General features: G+C 36.4%; 1 protein-coding gene across 3 annotated transcripts in view; it reads right to left on the minus strand.

The window, feature by feature from the left end:
- The window catches only part of LOC149534946 (polyphosphatidylinositol phosphatase), a 162,334-nt gene that overhangs the window by 37,230 nt on the left and 109,098 nt on the right, over positions 1-16,006 (minus strand). For all 3 annotated transcript variants that reach the window (XM_089805138.1, XM_089805137.1, XM_089805139.1), the window contains exons 5-6: positions 14,053-14,270; positions 13,677-13,935 (exon numbers count right to left, since the gene is read on the minus strand). In XM_089805138.1, coding sequence (XP_089661264.1) covers positions 13,677-13,935; positions 14,053-14,270 — 477 coding nt within the window. The remainder of the gene's footprint in view (positions 1-13,676; positions 13,936-14,052; positions 14,271-16,006) is intronic.

Consider the following 16,006-nt stretch of genomic DNA (forward strand, 5'->3'; position numbering starts at 1 on the left):
GGTACTATACTCTCCCTCTTAATCCCAACAGAAATGTAGAATTTTTTAATATTTTCAGATATATATTCATCCCTATTATCTGATCTTAGAGTTTTTATTTTCTTCCCTGATTGATTTTCCACTAAGGCTTTAAATTCTTTGAATTTCAACCATACTTCATTTGACTCCTTATGGTTTAGGAAATATATCCAAGTTTTCCAAGAATAATCATCGACAAAGATCACGTAATACGAAAACCCCCCTAATGATGGTGTCAAGATTGGACCACATAAATCAGTGTCAACATGTTCTAGTACATTTTTAGACTTATGTTCACTTGCAGGAATTGACCTTTTAGTGTCCTTCCCTAGAGCACAACCTTTAAAAATTCCAATATGTTCAGATTTTAAGTGAGGTAATCCATTAGTAATCTTTCCTATAGTAGGAAGAGCACTATACCAGAGATGTCCTAATCTTCTATGCCAAATATCATTATGATTTGATATTTCATGGCTTAGTACATGTTTTTAATTACATAGTTTGTATAAGCTACCATCACTAGATCCTATAGGATAGAATTCTTAATGTTAGAACTTTTAAGCCAAAGTAACACTTTATCTTCATGAAATGTGACACGATAGCCTTGATCAGCCAAGCCTAAAATCGAAACCAAATTTCTCTTTATGCCTGGTACAAAGAGAACATCTTTTAATTGTAAGGAAACTCTGGTTCTTATTTGAATTGAACAAGTCCCTACTCCATTCACTAGATAGGTGGAATTATCTCCAATGGTGACTTCTTCAGTTGCATGTCCCTCAAAAATTTTAAACTAGTCTCTAAACCAAGTTATGTGTCTTGAAGTTCCGCTATTGATTATCCAAGACTTTCTATATGAGTTTCACTCACTCGATAAAACTAGGTAGAATATAGGATTATCAATTTCAAAAACTTCAATTATGGTTGCTTGAACTTTCTTTCTTTCAGGGCAGAACCTGTGTATGTCCAAACTTATCACACTCATAGCACTGGACCTTAGAGAAATCTCTATTTTTGTGATTTTGGTAGTTATTTCATCTCTTTCACTTGAATTTCTTTGTCTTCCCTTTGTTGCTTGAGTTTGCATTTAGTGCTTGAATTTCTCCTTCTTTATTCAAACCGATCCCTCTTGAGATTAATTGAGACTCTTCTTGACTACAATCGTTCCTGAATTGATCGAATTTAGGTAGAGAAGGTCAACTAATGCATTGGATAAAAGATTCCCATGAGATTGGTAATCCTCTAAGGGCTATTAGAGATAGCTCCAAATCATCAACATTATTTCCAATTGTAGATATTTGATCTTTTAATTTAGTGATTCTCAAGAAGTAAGATGAAATTGTCTCCCCTTTAATCATTTTGATATTTAATAGTTGCTGCCTTAAGGTGAGTAATCTACTTGCATTGTTGATTTCAAGTGTGTTTTGAATGGTTTTAAACACTTCATAAACAGATGTCAAATTTGAGATTGAAGGAAGAATGTGATCTTTGACAACATTAATGTAATAACCCTGCCTACTTATAACTCCAATGAATATCAATTATCTTACTATTCAACAAATTAGTGTTTCCTGAATCACTTGGCAATTGTTCTTTGTGTTATTTCTTGGTTTGTGAATATATGATGTTTTGAAAGAATAATAATACTTCAATCTTCAATGCAGAAAACAAACACTGGATAATTGATTCTAAAGGTCAATTGTGCAAATTCAATTATGCAACTAAAACTTGTATTAAATACATTAAAGAACCTGTATTTTTGCTCGGACGCGAATTTACTTGGCTTTATTAGTTCTGCCAAGTTGATCACAGCACTGGAGATCACTAACAAGCCAACCTAGAATTCAAACACTGATCTCAAAGATGAATCGCAAGCCTTGTAGATTAAATCCAGGCTTCCTTTAAGGGTCCGCAGGCCTCTTTCAGCCCAAACACAAGCCTCAGATAATTGTCAGCAGCCTAAGGTTCAAATCTCAGGCCCAAATACATGAACTGCAGGTCCTTAATCTTGCACGCAAGGGTTTAGAATACGACCCCACAGTCCCAATTACTCCTCAATCGCTACAACAAATTGCTACCAAAAAGAATGGACCCATCTGTCCAGGGAGTTGCAGACAGATTAAGTCAACTTTGAACAACAATTCCCAACGGAGATAAACAATGCCAAATGCCCAACAGATGTAGAAAAAATGGCTTTGCCACAACACTGAAACACAGATATCTATATGCAGATTTCAAACTCTTTTGTGCCAAATAAATCCACCACAAATTCCCGCAACTCCCCAAATTATAAAAGTAGAATTAAATAACCTCAACAAGCAGTATTCTTCCTAGCCACAAAAGAAACGGTAATAGAAGACAACAATAAATCTCAGAATATAATCCAAAATACCTCAGCTATGGATTAAATATACAACTCAGAAACTCCTCAAGAATGTCACCAAGACAACAAAAACAAATAAGATAATCGGATGCCTTTCCCAACAAATGGCCTCATATTTATAATCTTCAAAATTACACAAGTTTCCCGAATGAATTTCACTTAAGAAGCTTCCTCCACACAACATTAAAATATAATAAAGTGCCACTAGAATATAATTTATTGATTGCTTTTCTCTCCAAAAATGACATTTTCCACCATTACATAATATTTTGACACACAAGGAAATTGTTTCTTATTCCCATGATTTAAAAAAACTTATCCTGGTTCCAATGAGCTATGATACTGAAGTGACAAACAAACAATACCAACAAAAATAGCAACCTCAACACATTTAGATGAATAATAATAATAATTCACCCGTCTTGTAAAAACAACTGAAGAAGCATCAGGATTGAAATTTGAAAACACCAAAGTGATCTTGCTGATGGAAGACAATGAATGAACTTGATAGGGTGACTTACCATAGGCTGCTGAAAAGCCTATAACCTCACAACTGAGACCCTCAAATCCCACTGTTGGCTCACGAGGGTCACGATAGTGAACTGACCAAACCTGCTAAAAATGAGGACATTAAAATCAATGATTATTTTCTTAACCTTGTAGTTTTGTCTCTTTCAAGATGTCTTATCTGATTCACTTTCAAGCATCTTGATGTCTTCTTCTATATATGAATCCAATTCAAGTTCTTCAAGTATTGCCATAATCCTAAATTTCCATGGAACAAAATTTGAGGCGCCTTCGAGTCTATCCTCTACTCTAACGTCGTTCACAATTTTGCTCCCTTGTAATTTTGTTTATAAATTTGATGATTTTGACTCAGATTTTACTATATTTATTCTTCTCTAGTTAGACTCTGATACCGTGTTAAGGAATATGGATCTAATCTAGAGAGAATAATAATTTATTAACAGAGTAGGTCTGAAGGACTATATTTCAGTCCTTGAATTTCAAGGTTCAACCTATATTATCCACTAAAGTGATATCTCAAATAAATTTGAGAATCAAATAACTCGGATTATATTAGAGTACATAATTGTACCTTGTATATAGTTGATTGCAGCAGATACCAATATTACTTGACTGTTTTTTTGTGAACTATTAAATGCCTGTCCTGAGAATGAGATTGCCATAGTTATTGATTTCATCTCAAGGCAAGCACCAATAGCGGTATTAATATGTTCCCAAAGGATGCAATTACGTACGGGTATGACCCTTACGTGGTTCATGCCACGTGGGGTCATAACCTTATGTGGTTATTACTGTTTGATTAGAATGATAACACAAGGATTGTTATAATACAACTATCGTCACCACTAGATATGAAATTGTCCAATACTTGGTCATTGGGTGGATATAAGGAAGTTTACTCTGCCAAATGCAGCCAAAGATTCACTTAATAAGTATGTGATTACATTTGAACTTATACATATATATATATATATATATATATATATATATATATATATAGATAAAATCTTTCACATAGTTATACATATTATTTAAATCAATTTTCTATATAATATCAGATGCTTCAATCTGAATGAAGCTATTTCCTCAATAGATGGATGTGCAAACTGCATTCTTGAACGGGAAAATCGAAGAAGTGTACTTGGAACAATCTGAAGGTTTTGTGATTCACAATCCAACCTCATGTATACAAATTGAAGAAAGCCCTATACGGACTTAAATAGGCTCCCTAAACCTGGTACGAAAGGATTGACAACTATATTATGGATCTAAGGTTTACAAAGAATGATGCAGACCCAAACCTTTATTTTAATATTATTACAGATGATATGTTAATACTAATCCTATATGTTGATGACCTCCTAATTGCAAGAGAGGATCATTTTATTGTTCAATGTAAGGACTTGGCCTTAGAATTCAACATGAAGGACTTGGGTATTTTACACTACTTCGTAAGTTTGGAAATCTGGCAAAAACCTAATGGTATTATTCTAAATCAAGGAAAATACACTATTGATATTCAGAAAAGATTTGCGATGGTATATTGTAGACCAATGTCCACACCCATGGAAACTAACTTACATAAGTTAAAAGAGGCAAGAATAGAATCCAAATTGGCAAAGCCTACTCTTTATAGACAGATTATTGGATCACTAATGTACTTGGTTAACACTCGACCTGATACTTGCTATACAGTGCATGATCTGAGTCAGTTTATGTGTATCCACAAGAGCTACACCTTAATGTTACAAAACATATATTAAGGTACCTTCAGGGTTCTATTGAGTATGGTCTCCAATATAGGAAAGTTAACCTAGATTTACATAGATACTCTAATTCAGATCGGGACAGAAGTGTGACTGATCCAAAAAGAACACCAGGATGTTGATTCAGTTTGGGATCAGCCATGGTTTCTTGGATAAGCAGGCAACAATCTTCAGCAGCACAAAGTTCTACAGGAGTCGGATACATTGCAGCCCCTATGGGAACTAGAGAAGTGGCATGGCCTTGAAAGTTGATTATGGGAATATTTGGTGAGCCCTTAAAACCTACTACCATCTACTGTGCCAATCAAAGTTGTATCAAGCTCTTAGTGAATCCAGTGTTCCATTATCAATCAAAGCATATAGACTCCTTTCCACTATGCGAGAGATATGGTAGAAAGGAATGCAATCCAATTGGAGTACATTAGTCCAAGTGATCAAACAACAGGCATTCTCACCAAGCCTCTCTCCAGGGTTAAATGTTGAACACTTCAGTAAAAAATCTTGGTATGGTTGAAATGTAAGTTATTGAGACTAAGTCTCAAAAATTGGTTTTATACATATATATATATATATATATATATATATATATATATATATATATATATATATATATATATATATATATAAGTGGTTTAATGTGTACCCTCTTATGTCATATGTGTGACTATGACTTTAGCACCCACCCCGCGCGCCCCCCCCCCCCCCCCCCCCCACCCTATGTACATTACTGAACGGTGGCGATCTTTGTGACTTGATATTTGTATGCATGTCATTATAGTATCTATTGGACAATTTGACAGATATTTGTTCTATAGCATTATGGTCTTCATGAGATAATCATGGTGGATATTATGTAACGTAATATCTATGGACATGCCATGATATGTTATGGGAGAAATCATGAAATGTGATGTCAATGCAAATACGATAACTAGGATATAAGCAATTCATGTGACTTGTTGTTCTCTATATTCCTTGATATCATGAGTTAGGTGATATCTAAATTGATTTATACTTAGTTATCTTCCCTAGCTAAGATGGAGTATTGAGACATAGTAGCTTCGGTTAGTTATTAGGGTGATGAATTGTATACAAGCCCTTAAAGATAATCCTATCACCCTCATATCAAAATCAAAACTCTATGCATACTGAAATCTGTAGTAACAAAATCTGGTTATAACTATTCTTTCTTAACATAGATTAAATATAATCTTATGAGTTTAGAAAGCAGATTAAATAATGATCGTACATGCTATTGTTGAGCCTCTTTGTGGATTGAGAAAATGATCTATAAAGCTCTAGCAGATTGGCAATTTGGCAAGAGTTATATTTGGCAATGTATTAACAAACCAGATTAAGGATCACATTAACTAGTTGTTAAGTATAAAGTCCCATCATGAGGAGACGAGAGACATGTCCTTTCATGACATGCCCTTTGATGTCATACCTCTTTGAGGCAATATTAATACCAAGTCGATCAGACCAAGAGGTAAATAGAAATCAGTCAATACTATCATTGGAAGTTCGACAGTTTCAGATCTGAAGATAAATTGCATTCTCTCATTTACATTTGTATTTCATATAATTCACTAAACCGATTCCTTCAATAGTGAAGTCTGATCATAACCTGCAATAAAAGTAAATCAGTGCATTCTGCAAATTGTTTAAAATATACCAATCTGGTAGAAGTTTAATATACATTCACAAAGAAAGCAATACAGTTACCCACAGAAACGATTGTATCCTTGAAACAGCCATTCTAGCAAGTACATATACCGGGAGTTGAAGAGGAAAAAGTAGAATCTATTGCCACCAAAAGAGGTCTATTGGACACCACATTTAAGATGAAGGCAAGAGAGCTTGTTGATCAAGCCATTACACATTTCCTCTAAGACAATGTTCTTCCTTTCAACTTGGTGAGATCATTATATTGGAAGGAAATGGTGGCAGGCATAAATAAAGCACCGGCTGATTACACAAGTCCCATGTATAAAAAGTTGTGTACCACTCTTTTGCAAAAAGAGGAGACTTTTGTAGAAAAAGCTATTTAACCAATCAGAAATTCATGAAAAACTTCATTTGTTACTATTGTTTTAGATGGATGGAAAGATATGAAAAACTGACCATTGATTAATGTGATTGTAGTGTCACCCAAAGAGGCAATGTTTTTGAAGGCAGTTGATTGTGAGGGCGAGGTAAAAGATTCACAATTCATTCCAAAATTCTCAATGAGGTCATAAAGATGGTGGATGGAAAGAATGTGGTCCAGGTGATTACAGACAACGTCAAAAATTATAGGGGTGTAGGTACTTTGGTTGAGGGCCAGTATGACCATATTTATCAAACACCATCCACTGACACTCCCTAAATTTGGTCATGCAACAAATTGGCACTCAAGTAAACTGGGTGAAGCAAATTTAATGGAGGGGGAGATACAAATGTTTGTGACAAACCATCACATATCACAATCGATATTTAGATTATTCTCCAAATTGGAGTTGTTGAAGGTAAATTGTAATTACTAAATTTTATTTATTTGATTTGAATGAATTTTATGTCATTTTCAATTATCAAATTGTATATAGCTCTGCTTAACAGTGATTGACATATAGTTATGACTAACTTACTTAGGTAGCTGAAACCCTATTAGCATCTCATACTATTGTTATGAGAGGACTTGTCAAGGTGCAAAGACATTAAGCCAAATGGCCAAATGGTTATTTCTAGCCAATGGGGCATATGGAAGGCTTCGAATTCAAATAGGGTACAAATGATCAAGGCATTGATCTTGGATGACAATTGATGAGGTTGTCTGCAATTTGTATTAGATTTCACAAACCCTATCATGACTATGCTCTACTTTGTTGATACAAATCAGTCTTTTTTGGAGGGATGTCTATGATAGCATTGATACAATGGTAAGAAATGTTAAACTTTTTATACAAACACATGAGAATGACCCCACACAATGTGAAGACTTAAGCAATCAACTAAAAACAATCATTCATCATTGTTGGGAAAAGATAACTACCCCATTTCACCTCCTTGCATATGCCTTATATCCAAGGTACTATAGTGAGTACTTGCTATGCCAAATAGAGAGAGTAGAACCAAACGCGGCTGAAGAAGTTGGTTGTGGGTGCTACAAAGCTTTTGCAAGACTCTTCCTAGGTGATGACATCCAAAAAAAGTTAGGACAATTCGGCTTATTTCTTTTGGGAGAAAAACTTAGTCATATTGTAATAAAGGACCAATGTGACATGGGAGCTCTCATATGGCGGTACCTTTACGGTCAACCATTTAATGCATCCACAACCTCTAGCAATCAAAATCCTCTCACAAGTGAGTTTTAATTTTTTGTATTTACCACTTGTAACCTACAATTCCTTAAATTGCTATTCATTTTATGTTTTGCTTTCATTTTGCAATTGTGAACATTTTCCCGGTTGCAAGTTTTTCTATTGCTGAATGCAATTTGAGTATATACTCATTTATCTACTTAGAGAAGTGTAATTGGTTGGGCTCTAAAAAAGATGAAGACTTGGTTTACACTCATACCAACTTTCGTCTTTTGTCACGTAAGGAGGAACACTACAAGGAAGGGGCAGCCAAGCTTTGGGAAATAGAACCTGAGTGTGCAAACTCAGATGACACAATTCAAGATCTTACTACAATCATGGATGATGATGTTGATGACATCAGTGCATCTAAGATAAGTGGACCCATTCTCAGTTCAAATGATCTTGAACTTGCAGTGGTTGGAGAAGTTGGCGATAATGAGGATTTTCTTGCAAATCCATATAATTCTGATTCGATTGATGAACATTGAATCGTGAACTATATTTTGATTTTGTAATTGTGATGACTTTATAATTTACATTGGAACCGTGACCATAGACGTATATGACATGGTTTATAATCATATAGACTTATTCAATTTTTGAATTTCAAGTTGAATATGTAATAGTAAAGTAGCATTGTAATTTTCATTGCAATTAAGAAGATAATAGTTCCTGGTGTCATTTAAGCAATTTAATATCATTATTTATCAGCTAGTTAGTTTGCATACCAACTGTTTGTAAAAATGCCAATTGGCTGTAGGTGTTCATTTCTCATGCTTAGATAATATATATGCACTGAATATTGTCAAATTTAGTAACACACTCATCTTAGGTCATTTGTGTAGTCCATTGTAGTCTTCTAGCACAAGATTTTCATTGATGCAAATTGTAAAAAGGTCATTTGAAGCTAGCTGAAATACTATATCAGTCATACGTCCCTTGCATGTGAATTGTTTGATGAAATTCTTTGAGCTTTCATCAGCATTTTTTAGGGCAGATTTGAGGAGGGTTATTACAGTGGTATCAGAGCTATAAGTCCTGCCATCTTGTGGAGGTCTTATAGGGAATTTGGAACAGCCAGATAGAGGGGAAAGTGTTTGACGAAATGTCAAAACACTAAAATCAGAGCATTTTTTGTTTGAGCATGCGACAGGGGCCTTATAATTTCCGCAATACCAGAGCAAGACAAAATAGGACTTCAGACCTGCAGAGCAAACAGTCTAGTTCATCCGTGCAGGTGGACATAGAATCCAGTCATACAGACACAGAGGAGGTATTCTTTCATCAAGACATCAATATGGGTGACCGACATGACAAGAATGCTCGAGATCCTGGAGAGGAAAGATTCTTACAGTTATTAGAGACCTTGGCACAGGGACAGCGATTAGCAGAACAGAGGGCACAGGAACAAAATCAGAGAATGGAGGTTATGATGCAGATGATGGCTCGTCAAATGGGGTTGAACTCTAACATAGGTGGAGGAAATAATCAGAATGGTAATAATCAGAATGGTAACAATCAGAATGGGAATAATCAGGATGGGACACATAATAGAGGTGAACAAGTCGGGAACAATTTCGGTCATGCACCCCAGCAAGCTAGAACAGTGAGTTCGAAGCCCATGATTCCCACATTTCATCCTGGAGCTCCCGAGCAGCCCGTACCAGAGCCCCAGATCACTGATATACAGGACCAGTTGAGGAGAGATTGGGAAGCCGGAGGTCCAGATTTTACTGCTGCAATTACCTTTAGGGAGTATATGGATGTGCGGATGAAACATATGCCACATGGACATGACAGGAACCAGAGCTATGAGCTACGGAAGAAAGTAGAAAAACTTCAGTTACCATATTATGATGTCTCGGGGAAGTCTACAGCAAGAGCTTGGGTTCAAAGGCTTGATACATACTTTCAATTGAACTCTATGCCTAAGGAAGAAGCTATTAAGTATGCAGCAATTCATTTGAATGGGTTAGCACACGAGTGGTGGCATCATGGTATGGTCACTATGGGTCATGCACACATTACCTCATATGTGGAGTTTACGGAGAGATGATTGAACGTTTTGATAGGAAGGATCCATAACTACATTTCAAGGAGTTAGCTGAGCTTAAACAATGGGGATCATTGGAAACATACATTTCAGAATTTCAGAAACTTGCAGTGTTAATAGCAAATGTATCTGAACAGAGGATACTGGTTCTATTTATGGATGGGTTAGCTGATCCGTTGAGAGGGTGGATTAAAGCTCTCAACCCTCCCACTTTGCAGGAAGCCATTAAGAAAGCTCGTGACATGGATTCCTCTTCAGCTTCTAAAAATAAATTCCAGGCAAAGAGTTTCCCTTCGAGGAAAGATAAGGACAGTAAACCTTTTCGTAGAGAGGGTCAGCCACCTAAGGAGGAAAGTAAGAGGTTGGACAATGAGACACTTAATGATCTCAGGAAGAAGAAGCTTTGTTTTCATTGCAGGGAGCCTTGGGATTTGTCACATAAGTGTCCATTGAAAGCAAAAGCCAAGCAAATGGAGTACTTTTCAGCCGAAGAGTCAGTGGATGGAGATTCAGAGCAGTCATCAGAATCAGATGGAGATGATAATTCTTCACATGAGGAAGCACACAGTGATAGCACGATAGCTCAGTTGTCCAGTATACTAGAGGCCGTCACTTTCAGAGTTAGGGGAACTTTGGATGGACAAAGATTTGTGGCACTCATTGATACAGGGGCAACACATAACTTCATTGATGAAAAGTTTGTGACACGTAGAGGGCTACATACAGAAGAGCATAGGGGATTTAAGGTGATGGTTACCGACGGCTTAAAAATCGACTGTACCAAGAAAATCTCCAACTTGCAGCTTCGTTTGGGAGATTATGACATGGTGGGAGATTTCTTTGTTGTCAACATTGGTGATCAGGATATGGTGCTTGGGATGAATTGGATGAAATCTCTGGAAGAGTTTACATTTAACCTCCAGAAAATGGAAATGAGGTTTGAGGCAAATGGTAAAAAGATAGTACTCAGAGGTTTGTCAGATGGGAGACTACGAGTGGTGTCACTCAAGCGGATGCAGAGTTTCTTCAGACACGACCAAGTGCAGTGGACAGCAGAATTCAAAGTAATGTCTGAGGTGACAGAGCAACATAAAGAGGAGTATCCCCCTGATATACAAAAAATAATAACCAAACATACTAAGGTGTTTGGTGAGATACCTCCAGGGAGACCCCCGGATAGGGGAATCGAGCATGTTATTGAGTTAGAGGAAGGGGCTAAGCTAGTCATCATCACACCCTACCGCCATCCAAAGAGATATAAAGATGAAATAGAAAAGGCAATCAAGGAGTTGATTGGCATGGGGCACATACAACCAAGCAAGAGTCCTTTCGCTTCTTCAGTAGTATTGGTGAAGAAGAAGGATGGTACAATGAGGATGTGCATTGATTATAGCGAACGAAACAAGAAGACAATTAAGAAGCGATACCCTATTCCGCGCATTGATGAGCTTATTGATGAATTGCACGGTGTCTGCTACGTCTCTAAGATTGATTTGAGATCCGGCTACCACCAAATACGGGTTAGAGAGGTGGATGTGGAGAAGACAGCTTTTAGATGCCACTATGGACATTTTGAGTTCTTAGTCATGCCCTTTGGGTTGACTAATGCCCCGCCACTTTCCAGTCCTGTATGAATAGAGTATTCAGAGATCAGTTGAGGAAGTTTGTGTTGATTTTTTTTGATGATATATTGATATACAGCCGTACTTGGGAGGAACATTTTAAGCATATAGATGCAGTGCTCAACATTCTAGAGAGGGAGTCATTATATGACAAGATGAATAAATGCGAGTTCGGGATGACAGAGTTGCTCTATCTAGGGCATATTATTAGTGAAGGAAGTGTTCGAGTTGACCCAGACAAGATCAGGGCCATTCTGGATTGGCCACTGCCGAGGAACATTTCGCAACTCATGGGATTTCTTGGGCTTTGCAGTTTCTACCGCAGATTTTTGAAGGGATTTTCACAGATAGCAGCACCACTTACAGATTTGACACGGAGAGACAGTTTCAAGTGATCAGAGAAGGCTCAGGATTGTTTTGACAGGTTCAAGGAGCTGATGAGTACATGCCCTATTTTAGCCATTCCAGATTTCACCAGGCCTTTTGAGCTGCAGTGTGATGCCTCAAGAGAGGGCGTAGGAGTTGTCCTCATGCAGGACAAACATCCCATCGCATATGAGAGCAGGAAATTACGAGGTGTTGAGAGAACTTACGTCATCTATGACAAAGAAATGCTAGCAATCATGCACGTGCTAGCTAAGTTCAGGCAATACTTAGCAGGGAGCCGATTCACAGTAAAAACAGATCATAACAGCTTGAAACATTTCCTTGGACAGAAGGATCTCAATGACAGGCAACAGAAATGGGTAAGTTACAGGCTTATGATTTTGACATAGTCTATGTCAAAGGGAAGAAAAATATCGTCGCAGATGCTTAATCCAGAAGGCCTCATTTACTTGCTGTTGGGATAGTCATGGACGATTGGAGAGAGTTGATCTTGGCAGAGTATGCCAAAGATAGTTGGGCATCTAGTGTTATTGAAGGAACTATTCAGGATAGTCGATACACTGTTGTAAATGATTCGATCATCTACAAGGAAAGGATTTATTTAGTACCCGGGTCAGCTATGAAGCAGAAGATTCTGAGGGCATTTCATGATTCACCATTGGCAGGACATCCCGGATTCTTTAAGACATATCGGCAGGTGAGAGAGCGCTTCACTTGGAAAGGACTCAAAACAGAGGTGCTTCAGTTTGTTAGGGAGTGCCCAGTATGTCAGCAGAACAAACAGGAACATTCCTTTCCAGGTGGTTTACTACAGCCCCTACCCATACCAGAGAAGAAGTGGGATAGCATTTCCATGGATTTCATGAGCATTGTAATTTTCATTGCAATTAAGAAGATAATAGTTGCTGGTGTCATTTAAGCAATTTAATATCATTATTTATCAGTTAGTTAGTTTGCATACCAACTGTTTGTAAAAATGCCAGTTGGCTGTAGGTGTTCATTTCTCATGCTTAGATCATATATATGCACTGAATATTGTCAAATTTAGTAGCACACTCATGTTAGGTCATTTGTGTAGTCCATTGTAGTCTTCTAGCACAAGATTTTCATTGATGCAAATTGTAAAAAGGTCATTTTAAGCTAGCTGAAATACTATATCAGTCATACGTCCCTTGCATGTGAATTGTTTGATGAAATTCCTTGAGCTTTCATCAGCATTTTTGAGGGCAGATTTGAGGAGGGTTATTACACCCCTACACCCAACTCTTGCGTTCACACTTGAATCAGTAACTAAGTCTTCAAGGCATACTCCTGCATCAAAAAGGATGTCCTCAAATCTCTAATTCTACTTTGGTTCATTTGTCTGGAAATGCATTCTCACTGTGAAATTTTTTTACAGCTCGCAACTAAACTTCTTCCTAGAAAAATTTGAAGCCCAGCAAAAGTTTACTCCTTGAAAGGTAACAAAGGCATATACTGAAGAACATCTTTAATGCTCTAGATGTAATTACCATAAGCATCAATTCCCTGGATTAAGCATATTAAGACTCGGGTACACAAATCAAATAACCATGAACTTACCATCACATCCTCAGGCATGCCATGGAATTGTCCTGCGCCTTCAGGAGGTGTCCAGTTGAAGATAGAACATGGTAAAAACAAGACTTGTGTCCTGTGAACTTCAGCAACAAAGGCTTTAAGACCCCTAAACCTTTCGACGTCAAACAGAGGCTGGCTTGTAACAATCCAATTCAAAGCCAACTGATCCCCCAACATCCGAGCAGCATTCAAGAACATAGATTTGTAAGCTTCCAAAACGTCCTCCAAAAATGCTTTGGCCCTGTGACAGGTACAGAATTTACTGGAAATTAAATATAAAGAAATCAAGTAAAAGAAACTGAATACAAAATAATAAAACATAAAGCAGAATAAACATGCAAAATATGATTATACAGACTTTGAAACACCTTCGGCGGTTCCTCTTACAAATATCACGCCTGAGTTTAGAGGTTGATGCTTATTATTTCGAAAAGTGAGAGCTATGTGAAAATCCGGGTAGTCTTCATAAATATGGCTAAGATCATCAACCACTGCTATGTCTGAATCAGTGAAAATGTAATGTTCAACCTGATTTTGCTTCCATATATACCCTGATAACCTTGTTTCCAAGAAGTCCTGCATCATTGAATATCATATTTCTAACCGAAATCATTATAAGTTCTGAACATGTTAGTACTGAAACTAGGCCCCCTCCATGGGGTAAGTATTTTGCAGCAACAATGATAAATAATTCATAAAATAAAACGAACACACCCCTCAACAAAATGCTAGCTGAAGGCAAGGTTACAATTTAGACCATATCAAATGTCTGATTCTAAATAAATCTCAATGCGTTAAATCATTAGTGAGTCTAGCTTAAAACTCCCATAAGGAAAAGATAAAAAGTTACATAATAGAATTTCTCCATTAATTTTTAGATGTGACAAAAGCTAAAGCTGAAAAATAAAATGTGGTTATGAAACAAAACACAGTGAGTCCAATAACTGCTCATTTGATAGCATACACTGAGATTAATTATGCAATGATAATGAAGTAAGATTGGTCGAGGTAGCATACATTCAAATTAATCAAAAAGAAAATTTTGTACATGTGGAACAAACGAAAATCTGTGAATATATCTAATTTTGTAATGTCCCCTTTTATATGACCGTAGGGAATAATTAAACGATTATAAGTCGTCAAAAATTTATGAAAAAGATGACTAGTTTTTTATTATTTAGAAAGGCTAGTAAAAGTATTAATTAATTATATTGTAAATAGCCCTAAGCTTTTCTAGATTATTTGTATTTAATTAATTAAAAGCTAAGCAGTGGTTATTTTAGTAAAGTAGCTTTAATTTATGACAATAAAAAATTACAAAAGAGGGTTACTTTATGAGTGGGAAAATGAAATAAAGATAATATATTATTAAGTCGCTCATGAGGTTTTAAAAGGACTAGTATTTGAAACAGTGTTTTTTAAAATTGATATTCTCAAAAGTTCCAGAGAGGGTTTTAAAGGGAGACTTTAAAGCTCATTTGCTCATTTTGTCTTGACATTTTTTTTGAAGAGCTTTGAGAGTGTCTACTTCTGGTTCAACATGCCCTAGGACAAAAACACTTTCTCGGTTACATTTCAGCCAACCTGGATAAATCTACAAAGGATTCACAGATGCATTTATTGGATTGCATTGTCTTCAGTGGTGCAAGTTTCTTCCCTAGCTAATTTGTGAATGAGATCATATATGTTTCAGGTGAGAGCATGATCAGAAAGGATTAAAGAGTTTCTGGTCTTATACAAATTATTAACATTTGCAAAGGTTTACAGGGAAAGACAAATTGTTAGATAAGGGTGACTGAGGAATTTCTTGATGGTCGCCGCTACATGTAGTCTGCACTTTAGAGTTTGACCTTGGAATTTTTTGGCAGCTTGGGTGGCCTTGACTCCTTTCCTGGATGCCTATTGTGGACTGGTAAGTGAGCACTATGAGCTTGTCCTGAGAGTATTCTTGGAAACTAAAATTTTAAAATAAATTGAAAGAAAATAATAAAGTTTTCTAAGAAAAACTAGATGATCTTCAAATAATGTTGCAGAAAAAAGTTTATTAGCTAATAATATCAAACCTTGCTGACGTATACGTGTAATGACCCATCCTGGTTGCAGCTTCAAATAACACTAATTTCCCTAATAAATGATTAAACATTCTATCAAACACTTGTATAGCCGCCTCATAACCAGTGTTAATGACATAGCTAGATGTGAACTGTCATGCCACAATAGTCAAACCAAATACTGAAATGATATTTGTAATTCAACTTGATAAATATCAACTTATAATTCATTATTCAAACCCCTGAAGTTACAGACATACA

Source organism: Cupressus sempervirens, chromosome 10 (genome assembly GCF_028749045.1).
Source record: "Cupressus sempervirens isolate cs-2001-9-10 chromosome 10, ASM2874904v1, whole genome shotgun sequence".
Lineage (NCBI taxonomy): Eukaryota > Viridiplantae > Streptophyta > Pinopsida > Cupressales > Cupressaceae > Cupressus > Cupressus sempervirens.